Source organism: Lygodium microphyllum, chromosome 13 (assembly GCF_053477565.2).
Source record: "Lygodium microphyllum isolate KBCC chromosome 13, Lygodium_microphyllum_v1.1.10, whole genome shotgun sequence".
Lineage (NCBI taxonomy): Eukaryota > Viridiplantae > Streptophyta > Polypodiopsida > Schizaeales > Lygodiaceae > Lygodium > Lygodium microphyllum.
This window is the reverse complement of record NC_141147.1, coordinates 32603281-32617142: the sequence shown is the minus strand read 5'-3', so window position 1 is coordinate 32617142 and position 13862 is coordinate 32603281. Positions and strand designations below refer to the sequence as shown.

Sequence of the window (13862 nt, the reverse complement as noted above, 5' to 3'; positions counted from 1 at the left end):
GTACTACCCTAACCTCAAATGTAGAACTTTACGTTTGTACAGATTGTAATCCAACGGATAACCCTTCCCACACTCCTCAGAGGGAGTCCCTACACATATCGATATAATACACCATGTAAGCACATACAAAGGTATCACCCCTTGGTTGATCGTCGCAGTCCCACTACGGCTCTCCTACACCTCGAGGATTAGCCCCAAGATGCATCGCACATACATAGAACACATACGAAACATGCTCCACTCTTTTAATCGATCAATCCAAGAGATATAATATATGCCTCCACTGAATACTCCCCAAGGAGATCGATCCACTAACCTACAACTTAGGGTACCTTACCTCCTCAACGTAGGTCATTGTTCATGAAAACAATTGCCATGCATCCAGGATGATACTTTACATTGCACGTAATGCAAATGTGTATGATTTATAGTGCTCAAACAATTCTTTCATCAACAACTAGCATTGTGAAGGTGCAAAAACATTTCTTTTTATGCCCTTACTCTAAACGAGATTGCTGTGTTATATAGGGCCAGCATATCGAGCATGCTCGCGCTACTGGGCCCTCTCAATTTTAAACCACATGTCCTATATGCCATGCATTAGAAAAAAAATCAGAATTCACTGTATTATCAACCCTTAATACCCCCTTCTCTCTACCGCTTAAGGTTGTGTATTTAGTGGTAAGTTTAGAGAGCACTTTTAAATGTGTTTTTCCTTCATAAAAGGAGTAAATACCTACTTTAACATAAAGATAGGACTGAACTGAGGCTAAACCTCATGCCTCAGTCTTATCATACATTTAGAAACACAAATGTGTTTTTTTTCTATTTTTTGAATGGAAAAAATTTATTTTTAATTTTTTTATTTTACCATTTATTTATTGATAAATATAGATATTTTATAATTTACTAATTTAGATTGGTTGATCTTGCTGATATTTTTTTAAATCACATTCCATCCCATGTGAACACCATATATACAACAAAACCCCAAAATCTCATGGTTTTTCTTAAAACCTTAATGTTGCGGGTTTTGTGTGTTTATAAAGAAACTATTAGATGACTAATTTTTCTTGATTTCCTTAACGTTTATGATACATGCAACCATTTCCAACCATTTACCAATGGAATTTATCATAAAATGATTAAATTTATGACTTACTCATAGAACCATGCCTTATATGGTACGCATCTCGTGATTGGAGGCCTTCAGCAACTTTGTCTTTTACATACTGCATAGCAAACAATCTATCTCCTGAAGTATCATCTGCCTGACTAGATGTAGCAAAATGCCCATGTTGTTTGCCTTTCTGATTGCCCTACTTCTTCCAGCAGTCCTTGGAAATATGCGCATACTTTCCGCAATAATGACAATCCTTATCCTTGTTCGGATTGTCAGATGGACGCTGCTGTTGCCAGGAGCCTCTACCTCTAGGGCTAGATCTCCCCCTGCTTCTAAAGTTTCCACCACCTCTTGCATTCGATATCTGCTGATTGTTATTACCATAGGATGCATTTTGCTGGCCTCCTCTGCCAAATCCATAGCCTCTACCACGGTTTCCACGGCCACGTTGATTGGAATAGAAAACTACATCCTTGTTTTTAGAACTGCTAGATCCTGCAGGTCAGCATGTGTTTGCTGCTGATTTTGGTACTGTAAACCTTTAATAGGGTGCTGAAATTGACCAAAATCAAGTGCAATTTGCTGAAACAATAGCAACAAACTGTTAAGCATATCCATAGGCCCCACACTGAGCTGATTCTTGTATTCCATGAAGGGTTGACTGGCATATTCAGCAAATACCATCTCTCTATTAACAAAATTCTTCTCGGTGGAGGATTGGTACTATCAGAAGTGGATGTAGCAATTGAAGCATAAACAGATGCTATAATAAACTGCTGAACACAAGGACATGAGAAAAACACAGAAGAACATTGCAAAGAAGAAAACTCAAAAGAATGCTCGGGAAACGGAATCCATATACCAAACACGAGAAAATCATGTACAACAATGAGTCACTGGTTGTGTGGGCACTCGCACCGACTCCCTCTCTCCAACAGAACCTGAGATGATGAATGACTAATTGAGGAGGGAGCCCCATAATATAAAGGACAAATAATGCCATAAACAACAGCAAGTCAATCAGTATTTAATGCTCGTATCTCACCCCCTTCTCTCATAGAATTAACCACGAAAACACAACAAGAGGAGAGAGGAGAGAGGAGAGAGGAAAGGGAAATACTAGAATATGAAATCTTCATTCACTGCATCATTTTTTGATTTGTTTCTTGCGATGGAAGGCACAGAGAATGTTCATCTTAGCCCCTTCTTCACTCCTCCTGATGCCAATAGGTGCAAGAAGCCATTTTAAAAATAAAAAATGGGGCACAAAAAAAAACCATGCCTTCCTTCCCCCTCCTTTGATTCAGATTTGAGGCTTTTAATCCTTTTAATTAGTAATTAAAGCTTTAACATTAAAATAACTAGTTCGAACTTCAAGTTTTTATATTGCATGCAAGTGGGTTTTTGTTGAATGGAGGCCCAAACAAACTTCGATTTGCAAACAAATTGGACGATCAGCTTCACAACATCGAAATCTTTCAAGTTGCCTCTGTCATGCACTTTTTGGCTCCCTGATCACATAGTTGCTTTATAACGCCAAACCTTGCGGGGATTAAATGGGGGGTCAAATGGACTCCGATTGATGAATCGAGACTTGCATTGTATTCCTCGCATTGAGCTCTATCTAAGAAAACTTCAGCCCACCGATCTGCAAACCGTTTCATTTTCCATGAAAAAATTGGTCTTTTACGCCTCCCAAGCACTTTTTCGCATTAAATTGGGCTCAAAAAATTCGCTCTTACTCCATATATTTTGGATTCAACAAGAGTGATGATTTGACTTTACCCTATATTGACAATGCTAATCTTATATTAAAAAAACCATATTCATAGTAGATTTTTTTGGTTCTTAGAGTAGACGAGATCAAATCATAAGGGAGAGAAGAAGAGTTAGTCTCTTTTACTCTTAGTATTTTTTTGGTTCTTAAAGTAGACGAGATCAAATCATAAGGGAGAGAAAAAGAGATAGTCTCTTTTACCCTTAGGATTCAATCTCGTTCACTCAAAGAAAAGAAAATATCCTATGCTATGATAGATGGTAGAGGTGGAAACTAGGGTATGCAATACGAATCCTTAGGATGTAGTCCCTTTTTCAAAATGCGAACATGTCAGATGAGGCATGTCCTATGCTATGATAGATGGTTGAGGCGAAAACTAGGGTATGCAACATGAATCCTTAGGGTGTAGTCCATTTTTCAAAATGCGAACATATTAGATGAGGCATGTCCATTCTAGAGGTTGGAATCTAACTTACAAATCAACCCTTGTGAACATTTGCTACATCAATTGAGGTATGTTGTTGAACTCAAGATTTAGTCTTCTTTAGCGTTGCTTGTGAAAGGCACATGCTTGGTATAGTGGCATGGTGAATCGCCATTCAAAAATTAGTTCTAGTTTTATTAAGTATTAAGTTCAACTTAAGATCATCTTTTTGCCCAAATTTTCTCTTTCTAAGCAAAATTTGGAGAGAGAATAAGTAGCTCTCTTTTAGTGGATTATAGTGATGAGAGCTCTTCTTGGAGACAAAAGGGCAATGATCCAATACATCCTAGTGTCCACTTGCTAACATTAGGATCAATGTTCATTATAATTCCTTCAAGAGTAGAATGAATTACAAAAATCTCAAAATTCTATAGACTCCCTCTAAAATTTTGAGTCAAATGGCTACCGTATTTGCTACCAAAAATGTTTTTCATGAACACTGCTTAGGAATTTAGCACCTTCACTCCATGTGCTCCAATTGGCTATCGGTGAATTCAAGGTTTAGTCACTTTTTCCACCAATGAAAGATAGCTCAATTGGTAGGGCAATTGCTTGAGAAATGGTAAGTCGAAGGCTGGAGTCGTGCCATTGAGCGCAACTCTACTATGGTGCCATTATTGTTCACGTTGGAGAGGTTGGGATGAAGCAGAATCTAACATGTCCAAAATGGAGTGTGAGAGGGGGGGTAGTAGCCCCTTTTGCTCTTATTTGGATATCGTCATTGTCATGATAATTGTGTGAACCCAAGAGAAAATCCAAACCTATGCTTACTATGAATCATGGGGAGGTCCGATATTTATGAAGCGTTGGGTTTCTCCCCCACTTTTGTTTGGGGGAGAGGGGAGGGTATGTGAGAAATACGAGGCTGTACCCAGCTAAGGCGGTAAATGGAAAAGAAGGAATAGGGCCAGAGAGGCGTGCCGCTTGCTTATTAGTCTCTCTCTCCCTCTCCCTCTCTGTACCTCTCTTTCTTACAACTCTATATTTTTGCCTGCCTCTCATCATCCCCTGGCTTGGCGGTTCCCTGCGTCCCCCTCTCCCCCCCCCCCGAAACAGGACATCGCCCTAACCCTAGCTGCCATGTCGAAGGACTCCAAGGTGAAGCTCAAGGCCTCCGATGACGAGCTCTTCGAGGTCGAGGAGATCGTCGCCTTCGAGTCCCAGACCATCAAGGACATGGTCGAGGACACCGGCACCGAGAGCGTCATCCCCCTCCTCAACGTCTCCAGCAAGATCCTGTCCAAGGTCATCGAGTACTGTCGCTACCACGCCCTCGAGGTCCCCAAGAGCAGCGACGACAACAAGCCAGGCCTCTCTGAGGAGGAGGTGAAGGCGTGGGATGCCGAGTTCGTCAAGGTTGACCAGGCTACCTTGTTTGATCTCATCCTGGTATGTTACTTCCCGCGCCTTCCTCTGGAGAAATCTTCTGTTTTAAAAGAGAGCAGATAAAGCTTGCCTCGGGTTTGAGGACAAGCGATCTTCTTGTTATGTCCAATGTTGTCCTCCTCAATGGTCACATGCTATGCTTTGCAGAAGTGATTTCGTTTCCACCTTGTGACATGTGACAGGTCCTTCGGTTGCTGTGAATGCAGATTTCTCTGGTCCCTTTTCCTGTCTATAGAGCAGGCACCTCAGATGGTTTGCAGTCCTTGGTCTCTTTGTCTCCCTATCTCTGGCTATTACACAGGGCGTGCTCATTTTACTACGCATCCTGAAGTTCGTGGTGCTCTGCACCCCAAAGTTTGACTTCAATATCGTCTTCTTATGAGGATTCTTGCAGATCTAGATTTAGAAGTTGTGCTGTTTTGGACCTTTGTGGTTGAATTCAAAGCACTTAGGTACTCAGAGTTCCTGAATCCTAGGTGCCTGGGTACTGCTTTGCTACATTAGCTTTTGTGTTGAGATGTCCTGTCTTGTCATCAAATGACATGAAATCTATGGTTGGTTGTGGTCACGGATTATTCAGCTTGGTATCTCCTGTTTTGTGTACTGCCTTATGTGGTACTCCTTATTTCCCCTAATGTTCTACGAGGCCTGCCGTTTGAGTCTAGATCTGGTTTTTGTGTTGTGACTTGACTTGAACATGTGCTGCTTTACAAGGTTAGTTAATTTACTGCATTTAAGTTCGTTTGCACTTCTATCTGTGGCAAAAATGGTAGCTTTGTGCAGAATATATGGATGTGCTCTTCAACCTGGGAGTGAAATACTGATTTCAGAATGTATTCTGGGCTGAGTGTCAGTTGAGCCTGCCATTTGTCTGTATGAAGGCCCACCATGGTTTGTGCACCCTCAGGATTGGTTGGCTTTGCTTGGTTGACTATTATTTTGACTGATTGATGATACGTGTATTGACTCTCAACCTCTATCCATCCCGTCGGTACCACTTTCTTGGAAGCTTTATTGGTTCCACAAATATTTGTCCCAAAAGGTGGTCAAGGTTGCTGTCACCTGACATGTGTAACATGTTTGGGGCCTTTGTTTCTTTGGCCATACAAATGTTTTTTTCCTGGCTTCCTGTCTTGTATGTTCAATCCAGATTACACTTAGTGGGCCGATGTGTTCTTGATAATGACCTGTGGCTTGTCCATTTTCATTTAAAACTGTCGAGTCTGATCAGGATTTACAGAGTGATTAGTTTTGAGTAAGCCATATCTGTATAACCACACCTGCTGTGGTGTGCTTCAACCCATCTGGGCTTACTGGTGAGTTTAGTAGCTTGACACTGCAGTTTTCTGCTTGTGGATCTTTGGTTTTTGTGGCTTGTTTGCTTGGCTGCTTAACTCGCAGTGTTGTTTATGTGTTTTCATTTGTATTGGATACGACCTCAGTTCTTCTTTTAGATTTTGTTTGCCTGTTGGTTGTGTTGTCTTCATTTATATTGCATATGGGTTCAGTTTCTCTGTTGGATAACTTACTATATTGCTCAAAGTTAACTGGAGCTTTTGACACGGTATACACTTGAACAGTAGACAATCCCAATGTCTTTGGTCCCATATATCAGTCTGGAGGGAGCTTGCACAGAGTGACTACTTAATGGGAATACTATTTGACTTGCTTATTGTTTGAAGTTCTTACTGTCAAATGCGCACATTAATCTGGGTGCTCATATTGTGAATTGCACTTTATGATTCGGTGGAATGCAGACTTAGAAGTTGAGATTGCTGGTACATGTTGTAAGTGTAAGCTTGGAAAATTTGTATGTCTAAATTCATGCCACAGCTGGTGGCTTTGTTCTAAGCAATGTACCTGAGTGCGTTTTATCTTCTTTTAACTTCCACATTTGACTTTTTATGACATTTATGTGGGTTTTCTTGGAGGTATATTTCTTTTTTTAATTTCTGAATATCTTGCTCTTGCTTTTTCTTCGTGGACTTACGAGGACTGACTGATTGTGCTAGTAGCTTCCAGCTGCCCTCTGATTGTCGTCAAGTCTGGCTATGCAGTGATGACTTCGTGTGCTTCTCATCCCTGTCATGAATGTTGTGCAACCAACAATTATTGTATTCTGTGTTATATCTAAATGACAAATGGTGCAATTTTTTCTACATTGACAGGCAGCAAACTACCTTAATATCAAAAGCTTGTTGGATCTCACATGCCAGAGTGTAGCCGATATGATAAAGGGTAAAACGCCTGAAGAAATCCGGAAAACTTTTAACATTAAAAATGACTTCACTCCTGAGGAAGAGGAAGAGGTTAGGCGTGAAAACCAGTGGGCCTTTGAATGATCCTCTCCAGATTGGGCATTGAAGTAATCTCCAAGTCAATTTCTGCACTGCAATGTGCAGTGCTCAGCTTATTAGTCAATAGGCTAGTAGGACATGGAATCTTATGGTTTGTTTGCAGTGATACAAATCGAAAATGTCTTGTTGGACTATAGGATTCTAAAACTGCTCCATAAGTATTTCCTTGGTGTTCTGGGCCTGGCAAACTCTATGCATCACATCAAACTCTTTCAGAAGTATCGGTAGCTAAGACTTTCAACTCATCTTGTAAAGGGCTTATAACATTGTACTGAACTTGTGTTTGTATGCAAAAAGTTTCTTTTTTCTTTTGCAAAGATGTTCTGAGAATGTAAGACACTTGTCTCTTTGCTCGAGTGTTAGAATTTGAGTTCTAGGATCTCAGACGAAATGGGGCTGATGCTCTAGCAGCAGGTGGCATGAATAATTGGACTATTGCTCTAGGGTCTGTTGCCGATGGGTTTGTTGCTAGAGCAGGTAAAAACTTAGTATTGCGCTTTTTCATGGCTGTACCCATTGTCTTAAGTAGATAATTCTGATTTTGTTTGCAAGTCAAGGCAACATTGTGGGCTTTGGTTTGCTTAGGTGTTAAAGTTAATAAATTGTCAAGTCAATCTAAAGGGGGAAAAATGTGGATGTTGAAGGAGAATAGTTGTGAACAATTTAGTTGAGTAGTTTCCACCTATCGTAATAACTTCAAGCATTAGGATCTCGTTTTATGTTGAGCACCAAAGCCACTCATATCTAAAGTGTTTATTTTGTTGATCTGTATTAATTGCAGGCACTTTTATTGCTGATTACTTTCATGCTAATATCAGATTTCTAGGATCTCTGAAAAGTCGAGTTTCTTTTCTTGGGTGAGATGTGGCACCAAAAGCAATTAGTGCACCTTGCTCACATCCAACGTGTCCACCTGCATCAGCATACATGTATGTTATTTGTTTAGTCTCACTAATTACTGTCATCTGATTGTGATCACCTGCGAGTTTGACTCAATTGTAGTTATCTAGATTCTGTAAATAACCATTTGTGTCAAGTTGTCTTCAAATTCAGCAGGGTGGGTTGGCTGGGGACAAGGCTTGTGGCAGTGTGAGTAGATATAACAGAGGAAGCAGTCCATGTTACGACATATTAGAAGGGTGAAAATTTTTTGTAGCCCATGTGTAGCAGTCATCAAGATGATTATATGTAAACCAGTATGCTGCACGTACCATTGCCAGCAGCAAGACTAGGATGCAAGCTTAAAGCTAAATGATACCCTGCATTGAAATAGAAACTTGGAAATTGCAGTAGATTGTGGTATTTCTCATATGGGTTGGGAAGATATTCAGTGTGTTGGTTCAGGTCATGATCCAAGACATTTTAAATGATCTTGGAGGAAATTATATGCTTCAGGTGAAAAAAATGCACGTGAATCCTATAGAGTTGAATTGAATCACTTCTTTGTACTATAGTGGAAGTGCATGTAGTGCTACACCCATGCAACTAGAAATGTTCTCACACAATTTTCTTGTTTGCACGTTTTCAATTAATGCAGTGTTGTGTTGGTAAGTGGTTCTTTCACTTAGTCTCAAACTCTGTTCTAGTTCATGATTTTGTGCGTGGATGTTTGAGCATTGGATAAAAGGATATGTTTATCCTTATTTGCTTGATGATAATGTGTGGCATTAAAAAAAAAAAAGTAGTGCGAGTGTATTGTTGATCAGAAGAGTTTTTTTACAAGCCTTTGAGAGCTGAGGGCACTATCAAGTTAGGAAAGGACTCAAAACCCATATAACCCAACTAGAGCTGGACAAAGCCAGAAAACAACCTAGACAACCACCCTTTTCAAACATACGTATGCCACCTTGTAGGTGTGCTCATTTCTCCTCAAATTTCTCAGGAGTGCTTATGATAGTTGTTCCCAACTTGGGCCAGCCTTAAAACTGATTTGTCTCCACTTGCTAACATTGCCGAAAGCCTGTTCATTCCTCTCATTCCATGTCCAACACATGACCACGGCCCTCTAGTGCATTCCAAAGTTTCATTGATTTTGGAGCACGATCCCCAAACAAAACCACCTTTTGAGAGAGGCACTCATCACAGCCCACCTTATGTATCCACTTCCTCAGCTTATTATAGATTTGCTTTGATTGTTTGCAATCCAAAACCAATGGCTAGTAGTAGGCATATTGGGAATATCTTTATCCACTTGGTTAACCCTTTTATTTGAAGGGAGTTTATTAAATAGGACTCTTCACATAATTAGGTTAAATCTTGCCGACGGGGTTGCCCTCCACACTCTAGTTTATCTTCCTCCATGTCTTGATTTTAGTCCTTGGAAGCATGTCCTTCCAAGCCTCCGCTAGCATGAGGATGAATTATGAATTCCTAGTTAGAGTCTCTCCACGAATCTTGCCAACGTCTTTCTAGTAGGGGAAATAAGAACTTTCTACATTTATGGTTTGTTCGCTATTGTATTAGGTGAGCCTTCTCTCCTCTTAGAAAGCACTTGGCCCAACCTTGTGGTCTCTTGCCTTCATTTAGCACTCCACGATGATAAAATCCAATATTTCTTTGTCCCATACATCATGCTAATCGACCACCCTTTTAACTACGACCTTTTGTGACATCTTGGGATTTTCTTGCCAAGGGACAAAGGGGGCCTCGAACCTATTCGCACACAAGAAAATTGATTGTGCTAGTGAAGGGTTTCCCCTCCCTACCTTTGTCTCGACCCACCTTACCTTCGCCAACACTATTACTCAAGGGTTGTCTAACTAAGGCTTGAGCCACCTCGAATTGGGGAATGTTAATTCACATGCTTGACAATAAAAGATCTAGCCAACTCACTTGCGATAGGGTTTTGCCCTTCGATTTCGCATTCTTGAGCCAATCCTTCATAAGCGAGACCCATAGGGATGTTGGGTTTCCATTCTTAGTTCCTTAAACATCATGCACTATGCTTGTGTTTTGAGGTTGGGCAATCCTAGATTGCCTTGGGACTAGGGAGAAAGTAGTTGCAACCACAATCAATTTCTAGCCTTTAGCCTTGCTTTGCTCAATTGTTGATCCATACTCCTAGAAGCTAGCACAAAAGTCTAGGATCATTGTGAGAAAAACAAACATGGGTGCTAGCATTATTGTGATCACCACCAACCTACCCCCAAAGGAGATAGGTTTGGCACATGGGTGATAGCATTATTGTGATCACCACTAGCCTACCCCCAAAGGAGATAGGTTTGGCTTTCAATTGGTTAAGTTTGTTTACAATCCTTCTTGCCAACCATTCTGCTCTTTGATGCATAGTGATTGTAGTTCGTACTAAACACCCAAGATATTTGAATGTTTGCCCTTGCTTGATCACCTTGAAGCCCATGTTCATAAGCCAAGGATTTGGGTCCTTCCAATTGAGAAGAACTAGCTTCGTTTTTTGTTTGTTGACCCTTGAACTTGAGAGGCTTGAAACAAGGTCACACCTAAGATAAAATCCTAGTCTCTCGTCGTAGGATTTCTCAATGGTCCCATATTTATCAATGCAAAATCTACACCAAGAGAAAGGGCACGATCCATCGAGAAGATAAGATTCAAAATGGTGTCATGTATTTTCCTCCCCTAAATGAATCCATGTCACAACGGTGAACGATTCTTCCCAATAGGAGTTTAATTTCCAAACACTTTGCAAAGATCTTGTAAATGACATTGAGCATTGTCATTGGTCTCCATTGACCTATCAACCATTCTATCAATAGTTTTTGGTGTCAATTTAATCAGTTTCTTATTCAAGTGCTTCGGAAAGACCCCTTTGACTTTGATCCAATTGAGCACGAATGTAAAATCCTTATCATAATAATCCCAAATGGCTTGTAACACTTCCACTCGGATGCCATCGATTCCTAGTGACTTGCCACTTTTTATGTTTTTAACTACCAAACCAATTTCATTGGATGAGAAGGGTCTTTCTAGCATGAGTGCCACCTCTTGCACTATTAACTAGGGCTTAGCTTGAAGGAAAGTCCTCAACCTTTCCCCATACCTATCATATTTTTCTAGAGGGCATCCTAATATTGTTGATAACTATTTTGTGAAGGAATTTCGAATATTTGTATGCTCCTTAAATACATTCCCTTGATCATTTTGAATCAATGTTATTAGTTCTCTTTGCTTCTTGGCCTTAAGGGAGTCCTAGAAGAACTTATCTGGTGCATCACCATGTGGAAGCCACTTACTTTTGAGTTGAACTTTTACTGCTTCCACTTTGCTTACTTCATTTTGTTGGTTAAAGTCTTCTACATCTTTCAAAAGCTTCTGTAAAATTATATCATTTTGGTGATCCCTTAATAGCCTTAGTATAGTTCTCCTAAAGTGATAACTTGCTTTTCAACCCAGCTCTGATGTCTTGCAAGTTGTTTCCCTCTACATTTGCCCATTTGCACAATTGCATTTATATTGCTACATCCCATTTATCCAAGGGTTTAATGTGCCTCTTACTAGCGATCTTCCACATGGTGCCCAGGTCTTTCACAAAGATAGGGACATGAAGTTTGGGTTCATTCACATTTTTCTCACTTGCTAGCTCTTTATGTGCAACTTCACACATCTATCGCCTGTTGTTGTGCTCTGCCAAGGAGTTTATGAGAATCATCCACTCGTCATGACTAGGATTACTTGGTAGGTACTTGGTTCATTATCTAATCTCATTGGGATGAAGATTAACAAGGTTTGACATGCTTTGTATTTCAAGTTTTGACACTGCAACATCTACTAGCACCATGACATGGTGCTTAGATTATTCCATAAACTACAATTAAAGAAAGTACTTTTGTGATTGTAGAATGTACTTTTGCGGTTTCATTAGTTGGTTATTCAAAGTCCTTGTCTCTTCTCCATGTGGACTCTTAGACATGTGTAGCAATATGTTTAGATGATCAAAACCCCAAATTTTGTCAAATAATGTATGGAAACTAGGGTTAGGTGATGAACTTGAATTTCTTGCTACATGTAACTACTACTTTATAAAGTACTTTTGCAGTTCCTTTAGGGAAGTACCCAAAGTCCTCAACTCATCTCCATGTCAATTCTCTAGAGTTTTGTACCACTTGTAGCCACCCATTTGGCATCCACACATGATGTTTCTTGTGTTGATTAGTCACTCTTTGTCGGTGCTTCTCTTGGGTCCAACTTATGGGTCTACTTGGTAGCTTGCTCGGGGTAGCTTTTGTGAGATCTAGTTATTATGGAGCTAATCGTCATTGCTCTTGTTTGTTTGTATAACATTGTACAACATTCTTGTCGCTAGCATGTATGATCCCATGATATTGTACATGCAAAGACATTCTCCCAACCTCTTTGGAGTCCACTACACTTCTAATTTCTCATCACTAACTAAGTGTATGAGCTCGTGATATTAGAAAAACATGCAGGTGCGCACATTCTTCCAACCTCTTTGAAGTCCCCTACACTTCTAAGATGATATCATAGCACTAGCTTCTCAATCCTCCCTCATGATATTGGATTGCTCTAAGTATTTTTGTTTCATCATTGTTAGTGTGTTTCACATGATTAGTGTTTTGGATTTGCATTTTGTGTAGTGCGTGAGTTCTTGGTGGTTCACATTTGTATTTTTCATTTTTCATTGTATTGAAACTTGCATCAGATATTCATAATTATATATTTTGGAAGTAATTAGTTCTAAACATGTTAGGCATGTGATTTATTGTGTGTAAGGATCTTTTGTGCTTTTCAATGGTGATGATCCTAACAAGTCATTGTAAGCACAAAGTGAGATGCATGGGACATATTTAGTAGGATTGATAATGCTAATGTGGCTATGCCATCATGATATCTCTTATTGACGAATCAAGTGTCCTTTACACTGGTTGCAGATTGGTTTAATGCCAATACATAACATTTATGGCATTCCAAGTCGGTCACTATGGATTGATCTTCATGTCATGCCATAAATGTTTACCTTCATAAAGCCAAATGTAGGCACATTTTTCATGAAATCATAAAAAATGCTTGTCTAAGGTGGTATGTTGACCCCAAAATATCATACATAATAAATAATGAAGTTATAATAGTGGATTGGAACTTTAAGTTTGTTCTTCCTTACGAGGGTTTCACCATCCTTGAACCCTCACTTATAGTAAAGCTAAGCACTTGATCTTCTACTTCATTGGAATTACTAGATTTGCATCTATCTATACCTTGATCCACTTTTGGATAGATGCTTTCATTGTAGGGATTTGCCTTGGTTTATCTTAGGCATATTTTCAAGGGGGACTGCTCATTAGAGAGTAATCTCATTGGTAACTAATGGGAGATCTATTTTCTCATGAGTTGTCTTATGGTACATGGACCATTGGGGTCCCAAGGTGAACTTCTCTTAGCTTCATGGTTGTTGCCTCCTAGTCCACCTACTCAAAGTGTAGATTATGGAATTTATGTCAGAGAGGAGTATCCCCAAAGCCCTCACTAGAAAGGTTTGACAATCATCTTGAGGAGTGCTTTGTGATTGCCACATCTTATGTGTAATTTTTGCTTTATTTTCTTGTAAGAAAATAGAATTGAGTTGAATCCTTGGTTCATTTTGTGGCTTGGTACATATTTGACCTCTTTGACATTGTGTGGCCTTCTAAACATGCATAGGTCGACGGTTTTTATGTGTTGTTCATGGAGCTTTGAGCACTACTTTCTTGGACTATCTTGCACATTGAAGTTTTGAGCAATGTTTGCTTGGACTATTTGTTGAGA

At 39.8% G+C, this 13862-nt stretch overlaps 1 protein-coding gene across 1 annotated transcript; it reads left to right on the top strand.

Moving 5' to 3' along the window:
• Positions 1–4204: 4204 nt before the first annotated feature.
• LOC148026483 (SKP1-like protein 1B) lies at positions 4205–7444 on the top strand. The gene is made up of 2 exons (XM_087690924.1): positions 4205–4773; positions 6939–7444. The coding sequence occupies exons 1-2, from the start codon at positions 4465–4467 to the stop codon at positions 7110–7112; spliced, it is 483 nt and encodes a 160-aa protein (XP_087547050.1). The 5' UTR covers positions 4205–4464; the 3' UTR covers positions 7113–7444.
• The last annotated feature ends 6418 nt before the right edge of the window (positions 7445–13862 follow it).

Coding starts and splice junctions, on each gene's coding strand:
- LOC148026483 (XM_087690924.1), top strand. CDS start 4,465: ATGTCGAAGGACTCCAAGGTGAAGCTCAAGGCCTCCGATGACGAGCTC. Junction 4,774..6,938: donor CCTTGTTTGATCTCATCCTG/GTATGTTACTTC, acceptor CTACATTGACAG/GCAGCAAACTACCTTAATAT.